The 14,410-nt window shown below is 40.5% G+C and overlaps 1 protein-coding gene across 5 annotated transcripts in view; it reads right to left on the bottom strand.

Moving 5' to 3' along the window:
- The window catches only part of MAP3K4 (mitogen-activated protein kinase kinase kinase 4), a 69,438-nt gene that overhangs the window by 34,733 nt on the left and 20,295 nt on the right, over positions 1 to 14,410 (bottom strand). For all 5 annotated transcript variants that reach the window (XM_087817731.1, XM_016211266.2, XM_016211268.2 and 2 more), the window contains 3 exons: positions 12,008 to 13,338; positions 5,425 to 5,667; positions 2,352 to 2,498 (listed from right to left, as the gene is read on the bottom strand). In XM_087817731.1, coding sequence (XP_087673857.1) covers positions 2,352 to 2,498; positions 5,425 to 5,667; positions 12,008 to 13,338 — 1,721 coding nt within the window. The remainder of the gene's footprint in view (positions 1 to 2,351; positions 2,499 to 5,424; positions 5,668 to 12,007; positions 13,339 to 14,410) is intronic.

The following is a 14,410-nucleotide window of genomic DNA, read 5'->3' as shown; positions in this document are numbered from 1 at the left end:
TTCCTGCCCACAGGGTGAGCAGCAGACAGCAGACGTGTCCCTACCTGTCCTCCTTCTGTCATGCAGGAATGCCATCTACAACAGGACCTCCACAGGGACACCCCGTGCTTCCGACTGGCTGCACCCCTGCGCACCACAACCCTGACCAACCACTGGACAGGCCTCCATGTCTGAAATGGGGTATATTCATCTTCACTTTAGTCTAAATTTTAGCAATTTTAATAGTCTTTCGGAGGTGGGTAGGGCGTGAATATTGTGATCAATTTCCTCCTGTACTGAACATGAAATGTTTTTCTTTACTCTGAGTCCTTTTGCTGTTTTTGGTGAGTTTCAAGAGAAGGGTGTGGCAGTAAACAGTCTGATGCCTATCCTAAGGCCATTCTCTCCTTCCTTCTTAACAAAAACACTAATTTTGTTTGTGTTTCCCATTCTCAAAATATGCCCCTGCTCTCTTTAGGGCACAATTTCAAAAGCACTAGTAATTGCAAGTTCTTCATCTGTGAGATGATGGAGAGAAACTACGGAAAACTATGCCTTACACAGATAATTAGTAGCAAAGCTCAAACTAAATCCTAATGCCCCTGAGTGCAGGGACACGTTTTGAGCTCAAACTAAATCCTCGGCATTTCTACCTCTAAGTAGCTGCAGATTTGGGTAATTCACTTCGCCTAGGCTTCAGATACCTCACAGGTACACCAGGACTCTGACACTGCACGGCCTGGATGGCACACGCTACCTGCCGATTCCTCACCTTCCTGCCTCGGTGATTACATGAGGTGATTACACGAGGAAAGGTATGGTGTGGCCTCTGCCCGATCATCAGAGACAGTTTAGAAAGCAAAACACATTTTCTCTTTTTAAACCTGTTTAATCATCCATGGAGAAAAATTAGTTTGCTTGTTGCTTTACACCATAAGTTTTCAATGATAAAGACTTTTCTGACATAAGAAATATATAGTATTTTAAAATATAGCCACATTTTTGGCATTCTGGTCTTTTATGTACTCTTCCAATTAGGAAATAATTTCAAAATCAAAATTATTTCTCATAATATGGCAGATGTGGGAAGTCCCCTTCCAGTTACATTCCTCTTGCAATTCTTCCACTGCAGAGGCTGGAAGCTAACTGTGTGCATGCCCAGCCTCCCCGATAGGTAAGAGGCTCTGCATCCAACCTGGTCAGTAGGACACAGGGGACAGCTGCTGGGAGGGGCTTCCAGGAGTATACTCGCTCACTGTTCTGGACTCAGCTGGCTAGCAGACCTTCCCCTTCCACCCTTCTCTTCTCTCCCTGCCTAGAAAGCGGGTGGTATCTGGGCGTGCTAAGCCATCCTCAGGCAGGAGAGTGAGGTGTCAGGAAGGATGAAAGCGTTCTACAGACAACATACCTACCAGCATGGTCGTGTTCTATTACCTCATCAACAGTCACATTAGGTAATCAGTTGTGTCTCTCTCTATTGAGTCTAATATGTATTTACTGTACATGAACACCCTACCAGACGTTACGGAAGACAAAAGGACTTCAAGGCACAGCCCATGGCCTGTAAAGCTTTCAGTCTAATTAGGGGAACCTGAGAACAGAGACGTGCTGTTATCATTAAGTATTAAGTTGAACAGTTCTAATTATAACTGCTGAGAGTTCAAAGAAGGTTTAGATAAAGCACACCAAAGGTTAAAACTGTCAAATAAGCTTTCTAGAAAAACATAAAACTTGAAAGTAAGTCTTAGATGGGCAAATAAGGAGAAGGGACATTTCGAACAGGAAGAAATAATATGAGCAAAAGCCTGGAGGTTAGAAAGCACAGGTTCGTATGATGCACGTGAGAAGGCTGGGAGCTCTTTCTGGAAAGAAATACAAATAAGTCTGCTCCTGACGAAATCTCATTATTTACAGTTTTGTGAATGTGCCAGGATCCTCAGTTACCTCCTGACTCCTATTTAAGATTCAGCATCCTCACTGTAAGACATTCCTGGAGGTGCCCAGGCTAGCTTGGGTGTCCCATCTCTAAACCTTCCTTGCACCGCTGCACAATGCTACCTTAGCACTTCCTACTCAGGGTGGAATACAGTGTAGCAATTTCACCCCATTTTTCACCGTGAAACTCCTTAGTGCTCGTTACTGTATTCCCAGAGCCTGCAAGGTCCCTCATGCACCCCAGGTATTACAGATACAGCTGATGACAGATGGCTCAATAAAATAGGTCCAGACCATGATTCTATTTCAGGGCCATTCTGCTATAGACCCACAATTAAACAATGAAGTAGAATAAGCTATGAAAATCATCGATTAAAAAGTAGCCCTCACACACACAGCTAGATAGATGTGGGGAAGACGTGTCCCACTGCCCTCACCATCAGCATTTCCTGCAGATCCTCCTCGAAGGCGTCGATGTTGCAGTCGGCCTCCTCCAGGCCGTCCCGGACGCCGTGCAGCATGAACTGGTAGTACTGCTTCATCAGAAGGCCGCCCTTCAGCACCTCCTTGCACTCCCGGACCAGCTGCAGGAGAAGTCACAAATTCTGTCATTTCACACAGCGTGACCAGACTACGTGTCCGTTTTCACAGCTCCCACTTAAATCCTCAAAAAACAAAAAAGGAACCTTACCTCTGAAAAACCTAAAATATTTTCCAGATTCTTATGCAATATCTTAGTCTCAACTGGGTAAGAACAAAGTAGTGAAAACAAAGCACTGAGTATCACAGTATGAATGCAGAGAAAAGGCCATAGAAACAAAAACTGATTTGCTAAAATACACCCTCCTACCAATAAGTTTACATAGAAAATAAATTCTGTAGAAAAAGATACATTTTTCTACTATGGTACACTGTAAGACAAGGTATACAAGAGAAAAATCTCATCACTTTAATCATAATAAAGATTGAAATATACTTGCCACAGAGCATGATAGCCTTTGTAATAATTCAGCATATTTTACCTACTGTGACTGTGGCTTTTCCCATCAAAAAACTATAATAATCACACAAACAAGCCTAAGATTAATCTGATGAAGTTAGATGGAAGTCAAGGGGAAAAGAGGAAACGAAAAGATGAGTAAAACCCCAATGTGCAGGCCCAGAGGCAACGCTGGAAAGAGGTAGGCAAGCGATGGCCTGGAAGGTCTTTCCCCTCAGTGATGTGCCAGGACAGAACAGCTGCATAATCCTAAGCAGCAGGGAATGTGGGCCTGAGGTTACAGTCACATCAGCTTTAATATATATTGATAAAGACACAAAAGGAACCTCTGTGCTGCGCTGGGAAAGTAAACTGGTACAAACTTTCTAGAATCTAAAAATATATCACTACCAATCCATTTTTATGTTTTATACTCAAGAAATCATCAGAGATGCAGACTAAATATTATATACAAATATATTTACCACAATATTACTCAGAGCAATGTGTTAAATAAATTATGATGCACCTAGATAGCAGAGCATTATTGCACCCATTTAAAATCTTGTTTTAAAAAATATTAAAGGGTAAAAAGTCATAAACATATAGATATATAGTTTATTTTTAAACTTGCATATGTACATTTTAAAATATGTATGTACAAGAAGAAAATGAATGGAAAGGCACCAAAATGTTATAGTGGTTACCTCTGAATGGCAGGATAACTTTCATTTTTGTATCATTTTCTGTACTTTTCAAATGTTCTAAAGTAAACAAGAATTGCTTTTACAGCCCTGGCAGGTGTGGTTTAGTTGGTTGGAGCATATTCCCGTGCACCAAAGGGTTGTGGGTTCTACTGCCGGTCAGGGCACATAGCGGGTTGTGGGTTCGACCCCCCAGTCGGGATGTGTACAGGAGGCAACCAATCCATGTTTCTCTCTCACAAAGATGTTTCGTTCTCTCTCTCTCTCTCTCTCTCTTTCTCCCCTTCCTCTCTCTAAAATAAATTTTTTTAATTAAAAAAGAAAAAAGAATTGCTTTTACAAGTTTCCCTTTAAAATGTTTGAAAAATAATTACAATAGGACAGAAGAGGCTAGTGTTAAATCTATTAAAAAGTGTTCTATTCAGCCCGGCCGGGCATGGCTCAGCAGTTGAATGTCGACCAAGGATCCAGGCGATCAGGGTTCAATTCCTGGTCAGGGCACATGCCCAGGTTGTGGGCTGCAGCTGATCAATGACTCTCTCATCATTGATGTTTCTATCTCTCTCTCTTCCTCTCTCTGAAATCAATAAAGATATATTTAAAAAAAAAAAAAAAAGTGTTCTATTCAGATTATCTAGACATAAATTTCCATTCTAAAGATGTCACTTATGTGCTTACAACTACAACTTTGAATGCATTTAAGTCAAAATTTCTACTTTAGTTTTACTCCAGTAATGCTACATTAATCTAAGTAATGTATTTTTTTTGTTTGTTTTAACATAAAGAACTCTTTAATCCTCACAACAGCAAAAATTAAACTCCACCTTATTTTACAGGGTTATGTTCCTGAAGTATTTGTTTTGTGGGGAAGGGAAGCAAGTGTTTTACCAAAACTTGCTAAATGACTGCGGCAATGTGGAGGGCAAGTGAAAACCACACATGACTACGGGAACCACGACAAAAAGGGGGAAGTAGAGGTGAGGTGGGCACCAGCTCCGGGGGCAGCTAGATGGGAACTGCAGGGCTGATTAGGTGCAGGCACCCACCTCCGCCTCCGTTAGTCACCTAACCCACACCCCTAACAAATCCAAGTCCTGCTGTACCTGCCCTGCACCTGGCCTTCCTCAGCCACTCTTGTCCCCTAAGCTCCATCCCGTCCTTCAGAGACAAGGAGCTCCTAGCTCTTCAATCTCCAGGGACGGATATGCACAGTCTACAGAAACATAACTTATTTCTCAGTCTGCAATGTCTACTTCACACAGTGACTGTCAATGTGCTACCGTCATGAAGCTAAGTACTAACCCCCTTCAGTACTCACTCTGCTAGATACAACTGCTTCTAGCCATACATCTCACCCAAAACGAACAACTGAGAAACCAGAAGCTGCGACTCGGTTTAAGCTACACATTGCTTAAGCAGGAAAAAAGTCCCAATACCTCCCCTCTGCATACTCTAAAGACATTTGTTTGCATATTGCTTAAAAGGAATGAAAAAATAAATTTAAAGAACTTAAATGATCTAATTTTAAGTTTTTAGTCTTCAAAGAACAATATTAGTAGGATATAGGAGGTTGTATCATCACCATACTTTCACATCCTCTTAGACAAGGAAGTGAGTAACAGAAAGGTTGAACCACAATCTTATCTTTGAGGACTGCATGTAAAGGATATTTTCAATTACCCTAAAAAGAGCAGCTTGAAAACACTAACATATACTCACTTTTCACTTTGTGCAACAATTAGGGGGAAAGTCCTAAAAATAAAAATTATGAGCCTGTAGAATAACATAATGATTGCTATATGTTTTTAAACAGTCTTTGAAACAAACCTGCTTAATACTCAGGAGAGATGGTTCTCCAGCAGGTCTCTGCTCCAGCCTTAACTTCAGGCATTCGTGGATAACATTCAGGAGGACTCGACAGAGGACTAGGAAGGCAGGTTCGAATGAGGGTAAGTCCATGGACTTGAGCTCCTCCCAAGACACAGTGCTACAATTCTGCTCTGAAGAGGGTGGCGGTCGGGACAACTGCACATAGTCGGAGCCCCACATGGGATCTGGAAATTCAGAAAACTAACAAAAATTCAACAAAGGTTAAAAGAGCATACATGAGGTCATAGCTATAATCTATTATTCTCTATAATTTGCTGACAAATCTACAAAAATCATAACTTTATAGGAAAAGTTACCTTGACAATAATTTAACATTTCAAAATAGACCCAGAAAGTTCTAAAGTATTAGAAAACCATAACAAGAACTAAAACGAAATTGTAACTTTTCAAAAAAATATAGCAGAAATAGAATTAAGTTCATCTTTTTCATCATATATATATACACAGTGGTCCCTCGGTTTTCGAATGCGATCGGCTCCGGAAGACCTAGCTCTGAAACGTTCGGAAACTGAGGGATCACCAGCCGAGAGCTGGGCCTCAGGATCTCGCCCTCCGCGGGAGCCGTGGCGTGTTCCACTTCCGAGGCGTGTTCGGAAACCAAGGCATTTACATCCGGGTTTACGGTGTTCGTAAACCAAAATGTTCGTCAACGGAGACGTTCGAAAACCAAGGCACCACTGTGTATATTTTCTACTCCTCACCAAGGATATTTTTTCCAATGCTTTTCAGAGAGAGAGGAAGGGAGAGAGAGACATCAGTGTGAGAGAGACACATCAACTGGCTGCCCCCTGCACGTGGCCCACCACAAGCCCAGGGTCGAGCCTGCAAGCGAGGTACGTGCCGTTGGCGGGAATCGAACCCGGGACCCTTCAGTCCGTGGGCCAACGCTCTAACCACTGAGCTAAACCAGCCAGGGCCATCATATATTTTTTATTAAAATGATAGGAACTCTTATTTTTAAGGTTATAAATGGTATTACTCACAACTATCTCTACACTGAGAAAACCAGAACATTATTAAAATTCAAGAAAGACTGTAAAACCAGGTAGCCCCTTATGTGAACATAAAAACCAGTGCAGTCAACCAGTTTCTTCATCCGTTTTTTCTCCTGAGCTATATACTGAATGATACTGATAGGAAAAAACTCATAAAACTGACCTGGCTAATCCCGCTCAAGTATCTGTTACCTGATGCTTCCTGGGACCCCGAGTGCTGCTCACCCACTGTACTTTTCCCTATAAAACATGGGGTTTGGAAGTTTCTCACTGTTTTAAGCCTCTGGCAACATCTTGCTGACCAGTCATAGTCAAAGCCTTGCCTTCTTCGAACTTCGTTGAGAAAACTGGAGCCATCAAAATTTGAAAATCTCAACTTTTCTTCAACTTAAAATGTCACCAATTAATAGGTATTCTGCCTCTAGGTGTCATTCATATCTATGCTCCCTGTCATTTAGGGAACTCAAGTGGTCTCTCCAAATCACATTCTTTTATGTTCAACGCACATTTTTTGTATTTAAATAAATACATACTTTAGTTTCCCATAACAAGCAAAGATTCCTATATAGCCACATAATTTTAAAAATTATTACCTGTGATAAGTGTGAGGAGATTAAATAAAAATCTGAAATCCTGAATGTGAATTGTATCAGTATCAGTATGAACCTGTGATGTGTGTGCGCGCGCGTGTGGTGCTCTATCTGTTTGAGGAACTAAAACGGTGACCAGCTGTTTCAGGCGCAAAGAGCAACACCAGTGCCCAGACTGTGGTCCTAGAACCCCAGTTTCCAACAGGAGGAGTGAGGGCTCCTGCCAGATACCCTGGACTCCCAGTCTGAAGCAGATGCAGAGGAAGCCTACCCGGCCTGTTGTACCAGAGAGCAAGGGAGCTATCAAAGCCTATTTACCAGGGTCGTGACAAAAGGGCTGACGCCAAGTGTGAACTGGTTAAATAAGTCATGGTATGATGCAATGTAACAACAGCACATAGCTGTCAAATGGAATCGAGCACACCCATACGACAGACTCAAAGTAGAGAACACTGCCCACCCATCGTAGAATAAACATAGGGTTATACTGCTTTCTTGGAAAAAAAAATATCTGCAGTACATACAAAGATATATATTTATACGAGCACAAAAAGTCTAGAAGATATGAACCAGCTACTACCCTGAGCAGGGATAGAGGGTAAAGAGCAACTTTGCTTTTTCATCTACTTCGAAAAATAAGTAAAACAAAAGCATATTGTTTTACAAAATGAAGGGCTAGATCAAATCTTTCTGTGACCCTGGACTAGGGGTCCCATCACCAACGAAACGTCTACAGGGCCAGGAGAGTGGGGTGAACGGGAGAGCGAGGGGAGGTGGCGGTGAGGAGTGGGAAACGGGGGCACACCAGGTGCTGTCGTGTGGGCAACGTGGGCCCAGTGTGGACAGACCTCCCCCATGTCAAAGGAAACAAAACATCCAGATTTTCATGTGAAATCTTCTAATGTTTAAACGCTGGCCATAACAGCTGCTAGTCACAAATATTTAAAGCACCGCATGGGACAAAGCATAACCACAGGAGGCGGTACGATGGGCTAAGGGCGGGCTCTGCAGCCAGTTCTGGGTGCCCACGCTGCTCCGCACTCACACGTGCAGCCTTGACCCTCCACAGAGTGCCCACACAATGAACGCTCGCCACTGGTCTTGTGTTGCTGTTGTCACAGGTCCGGTTCTCTCTTGCAAACTGAAACACAACTTCCTATTTGCCCTCAAAGTATGCTTCTTTTAAGAAAACACAAAACCTACAGGCAAATAAGCAAGTATGTGCTTGTTAGCTTCACACTTACCTCAATTAAAAAGTTCATGTAACTTTACTAATGAAATCAGACAGGTGATGCTTGGAGCAAATAAAAGTTACCTATAAAAACTGTATGAACACTGATTGTGAGAGTGGGCGGGGGGGGGACCGTCACCTCCTTACTGTTCCCAGTGGGCTGACTCACAGCTGCACCTGTGCCGGTCTGGCTACTGGCTACGCAGGAAGCATGTAACAGGTTAAAATGCCAGTGCGCCTGCCCTACCCGGGAGACTCAGACTTGCCTACAACCAAGGGGTGGGTGAGCGCATCTGTCAGAGATCCCTGGGTGATACGCATGTGCAGCCAGGTTTGGAAACCATGAGCATAGCTTTAAGTCTGGTATCCCCAACCCCTAGGTCTGAATCCCTTCAACAATCTACAGCTTCTGTGATTTGGGCCAAGTCATCAACTCTCCGTATCTGGAAAATGTAGAAATAAAAATGCCACTGCATTCAGTTGTGTCTGACTCAATAAATGGTAGCTGCTGTTATTTACAGATGCATATCCTAGTTTCTACAGGCTTTGTCCACTCTGAATATAAAAGGCAACCTCTTCAGGGTTTCTTGTGCTTATAAAAAAAGTTAGCATAATTATTGTTAGATTCAAAGACAAATGGTATTTCGCTGGCCACTAAGTTTATAAAAATTACATAATAATTTCCCATTCAAAAGAAAGTAATTAACAGAATTACCAAAAATCCTCCTAGAATTTGAGGTAATATGCATAATATGCAGTCAAAGTCAGACAGCTAATTTTTTGGTATATTACATTAAAATATAAAATTTCATTTTATCTTTTTCTTCTAAAAATATATAAATTTCATAAAGTAAATAAAAAAGAAGCACAAACTAACCATATCACAATCTGTGGCTTAAATATGTTATGGGCTTTTAACATTTTAAATGCACAAAACCCACAGTCTGTACAACACACGGAGTGATCAACTGGAACACGGAAATCTCAGGACACAATGCAGACTGAATAAATGAATCTAACTACAATACAAATGTATGATATAACCTCACTGGAGAGGGTAAAGGAAAAGGGTGCTAACCTAACTAGTCTTGGAAAACTGTGTTCTATAAAGCTAAAGACAAAAGAATGGAATTAGACACTGTACTCTAGTTGGTAAATTTATTCCTCACAGGGGTACTGGTGAGCAATTCTGAAACTATTTTATGTGATTAAAATACACAATTATTTGGTAACTAAAAGGTAAAATACACTTTTAAAACAAAAATATAGAATAGTCTAGCCCATACTGACTTACAGTTAGCTTCAAGGGAGGAAAAAATGTAACAAGAGTTCTTAAGAAATAATAGTTTATATTTGACTTCTTAAGCCTCACAACAACCCTGTGAGGTAGGCAGGAAAGTGTTATACCCATTTTACAGATGTGAAGACTTAGGGTCAGAAAGATTAAGTCATTTACAAAGTTATGTGGTGAGAAAGAGCCACATCAGGGAACGGAATCCATTATTTGACTTCAAAACTGTACATCTTTCCCCAACATACTTAGTAAAAAGACTAAAGCAAAACCAACCCAGATAGGAGTGTACATGTGTTCACAAAATACACCTCCCATTACAGACTTAAGTTCCTGAAATGGGAATAAAAATAAAGTCTTACTTTCCTACTGAGTTAGTTATTTCAGAGCCTTGTCTTTTATTAATCTGGATTAATCTCCAATACAGAAACATTTCTACTTTAGCTCTGGGTTACTCTTTTACTATCTGGCAAAAATAATATTTTATAAACCCAAATTTAAAACAACAGGGGCTTCTGTACTTCATTTTTTTTTAAGCAAACAATCTACAGATAATTTTAACAGACAAATCTTTAATCACATACTTATTAAGCTTTGAATTTGTATGTTTCTTTTCTTCTATAACAAGGATAACCTTTTCAGTTAAATCTCTCTTGGTCAAACCAAAGGGACACAACTTTGATGGAAATCCAAAACTACGGGCTACTACTACTACTGTCTCTTTTCAACATAAATTCTAACGTAAAATGCAGTGCACTCGTTCTCAATGTTTTTCCTATTCCAACACATCTAAGGACGCAAAGCACTCCTGTTAGTGGCAATGGTTCACTGCCAGGGTCTGGGGGAAGAGACAATGTGGGTGCACCATGTAAGGCAGTTTTAAGCCTAGACACACCTCCCTGAGCCCTCACCATACCACCAGCCCTCTCCTATGAGAACCACTGAATCAGAGATGCAGTAACACTGCCAGAGCCTTTTCATTCCTATTACTTCAAAACTAGTGCTTCACAATAAAAAATCATCAATGCTGTCTTACCCACATGTGTCCTCATTGGAACTAAACCATTCCAGCCAAAAACCTAGATCAAAGTAAGTTCTTCTATCTGAAACACATGACAAATCCTTATTACAGATCCAGTTTTGCTCTACTGATTTTGAAACCTGCATCATAATAAAATCTTATCATAAAACAGTTATTCACAGACTAAAGGGGGAAAAACTCATTTCCTCTAAAAAAAAAAATCATTCCGTTAAAATACTAAAGAAAATCACAATATAGATTCATCTTTAAGATTTCTAATCAAAATAATACTTGAAGTAAAATAACCTCCTATAGCTACAAATTATTGATTCATTTTGCAAACATCTTATTATGTGACTGCTTGACTACTCCTCCTAAGGGTTCATGACCTGACCATCAGTTTAAAAATAAATTATTTTTTCAGATTATGTAATAAACTAATTTTTTAAAAAAGGTATATACATTGCATATAGCTACTAAAATTTAGAACCAGAGTCTCACACAGGTAGAAGGGCTCTCAAAGACCTGGGTTCTTTTGCTTTCAGCCAAATGAACATGCACACTCACCACTTACAAAGAAAACTCACTTGTACCGTTACTCTCGAGAACAATATCCAACAGTAGGGCCCTTTAGCTTCACCACCCTTAGCAGTAAAGAATTTGAGATATCAAGATGTCAAAGCTAAATGTGCACAAAACCCAATTTCAACCACTTCCTCTAACAAGCGAATATATTCCTTTCACAAAAATCTTCACCGATCGAAACACATATCTGAAAAATCTTCACCGATCAAAACACGTATCTGATAATAATTAAGACTTCCCTGAGACTCCAACACCTCTGCTAAACCTTACCAAATAGCATGTATTTTTCTCCTTTGATCATTGCACAGTTCTTTACAATTCACATCCCTTTAACATCCAGTGACCAAAACTGGACGTGCTACTAAAAAAAGGAGTAAGCTATTGCGAATAGAGAAAGAACTATATCCATGACCTTGGATGCCATATGAACTTAAAAATACTTTAGCATCATGTTGACTTCTTTACTGACTCACATTCAGCCTGTGGTCGCCCACGACTGTGGCTTCGTCCCTCTTATTTATACCTAGCCCGTCCTTCTCCATCCTATATTTATATGGTTGCATTTTTTCCCTCCACACACCACCTTATACTTAATTCACTGTATTTTGTACAATTTTCATAGATCCATTTCCTCATTTTTCACAGTACTTTATAGAAATGTTTAAATCTACAATTTATAACGACCACTTATGCCTTAAAAATATCAAGACTATGAAAGCACATAATAATCAACACAATATACACTGTAATTTACAAGGACTAATGGAACTAAGGAGAAGACCATACTGATGCCTGCTGGAAACCTACCTCCACTGGACGGTCACTCTTTACCAGTGCTATACGTGCCCTTTGCAAGGAACCATCCATCAGCTTGTGAAGTCTTAAAATTAACTTTCTTAACCCCATCTGCTTCAGTGCTTTGTCTACAAATGGTCTATAAATAGAAGTCAGACAGTGTCTGCTAAAGCCAGCTTCCGTGCTGCAGTCTGGTGTTCCCCAGCCAACAGAATCATCCTCTGATTCAAGCCTTTCAAGCTTCTTAGAGGCGCAGTCCTGCGACTGGAAGCTAAAAGTGTTGTCAGTGGGCTGCCTGGTTTCTGGCACCCTTGGATCAGAGGTCTGTTCTTCACTCTCATCTGAGCTACTTTCCAGCTCTTTCAATTCTCCTTCTGTGTCATCTTCCTCATCTTCTGGCTCATTGCCTTTAGACGATCTAGGGGAAGAGATTTCAAACACTGGCCAGCCAATGTCTGATAAATTCTTAATGCCTAAAACAGTGCCCATAATCCTTAGCTTCTGATTTAAGTCTTTTGTGATGTTTAACCACAAGCAGAGTGCCTGCACCCTGTCCTGGAAGTCTTTTGCAGCATATTTTTCATAGTCCTTTTGAAGAGCCTGCAACGATGGATAAAGTGCTTCTATGTATTCCAGCAGCTCCATTATCCGCTTTACCTGTTCAAACGACACCCTCTGACGTTGGAGATGCTCATGATATGTTGAATAACCCACAATCCTTGTTCCATGAGGGGCTTTGCACTGTCCTTCTACTGGGGTACCATTAAAACTAGCTCTATTTCTAACTAAGGCAAAGCTCCCATAATTCACTTTGAAAGTAAGGATTTCGTTGATAATATCTGGTATAGCTTGACGGGCTGTATATAAAAAGAGGTCCTGGTCGTTAATGGTCCGTCCCGCATGCCAGGCTTGCAGCTCTAACCAGATCAGTTCATTCGATCGGTTAAACCAGAAAGCAGATGTATTTTCCTGTCCTCTTTGCTCCCTGTCCTTCTTCTTCGAGACTGAGGTAAGCTTTAGCAGAAGTCGTAAAGTTTCGAAAAACTTCAAGCGATCTGCAGGACAGTCAGTCCTGGAAGTCTGGCGTGCAGTTCTCGCAATAGGCATGGGCACAGACACCGGAAGCTTGGTGTTGCTGCAGCCGAGACTGAGGTAAGGCTTATTGAGATCCACATCTGGAATCGGTTTTTTGGGCAAAGACCCACCCACTGATTCCATCATGAATGAGCACTGCACGTTTTTCTTACGGTCGCGCTCAGTTGTCCTAAGAGCCGCGCGGATCCTCTTCTCCTCGATTTTTCCAGTGTCTCTATGTGGAGGCTGATTTGATGCATTCATTTTTTCTATAAAAAATAAACAGTATTATATTACTCCAAAATATGAAGCTATTCTCAATAATTTCAGTAAAATTGATATTCACATGTACTCATATTTTCAGGTTATTGGAGAAAAGATCATATCATATGCTGAAAATTAAAAGAATCAAAATATATGACATTTCTGAATTTTTTAAAAAAATGTATCCATTTTCCTTGCTGTACTATACTTGCTATAGTCTAACATTCTCCACTACTAACCTAAAATGAGCTATTCACCTCCACACTACAAAGTACAGTTACCTAGCTAGTCACATCTTCACAATTTATCACCTTCAGCTAAAAGGAGAGAAACAGTAGGGCACATCTCACAGAGACCTGGTTTAGAAAACACCTGCGAGTCCTTCCTTTGCCATGAACTAAGTGAATAAACTTACAGCAAATCACTTAAGTTTTCTGGGTCACTTTTCTCATTTGTAAAATGAAGTAGACTGAGGAGAGAATCCTTAAGGCACTTTAACATTATTCTCATAGAAAACTGAAACACAGATGACAAGCAAAAATGTAAGCCTTAATTTATTCTATTCCTTGATTTCTTCTCGGCCACAAACAAATGAACAATAACATTTTAAACTTAACATTAAGAACACTGAAGACAGACCTGGCTGGTGTGGCTCAGTTGGTTGAGCGCTGACCCGTGCACTGAGAGGTGGCTGGTTTGATTCCTGGTCAGGGCATGTACCTGGGTTGCAGGCTCGATCCCTGGTAGGGGGTGTGCAGGAGGCAGCCAATCAATGTTTCTCTCTCATTGACATTTTGCTCTCTTTCTCTCTCTCTCCCTCCTTCCTCTCTCACTAAAATCAATAAAAACATATTTAAAAAACAACTACAAAACAATTACTCAGAAAAAAACTTTCTATCTCAGGAGACTTAGTGTCTCCTTTACTAGCAATACAGATAATGGTAAAAATTAAAAAGTTAAAAGCTTAAATGTAAAAGCCACATTAAATTCAAATTTAAAATAAAAGGAATAACTAAGATTACGGTACAAAGGATCAATCAATGGTTACACAGTGTATAGAGATTATGTACCAGGCCC

This window comes from Miniopterus natalensis, chromosome 5 (assembly GCF_054644295.1).
Source record: "Miniopterus natalensis isolate mMinNat1 chromosome 5, mMinNat1.hap1, whole genome shotgun sequence".
NCBI lineage: Eukaryota > Metazoa > Chordata > Mammalia > Chiroptera > Miniopteridae > Miniopterus > Miniopterus natalensis.
This window is presented reverse-complemented; position numbering and strand designations above follow the sequence as displayed.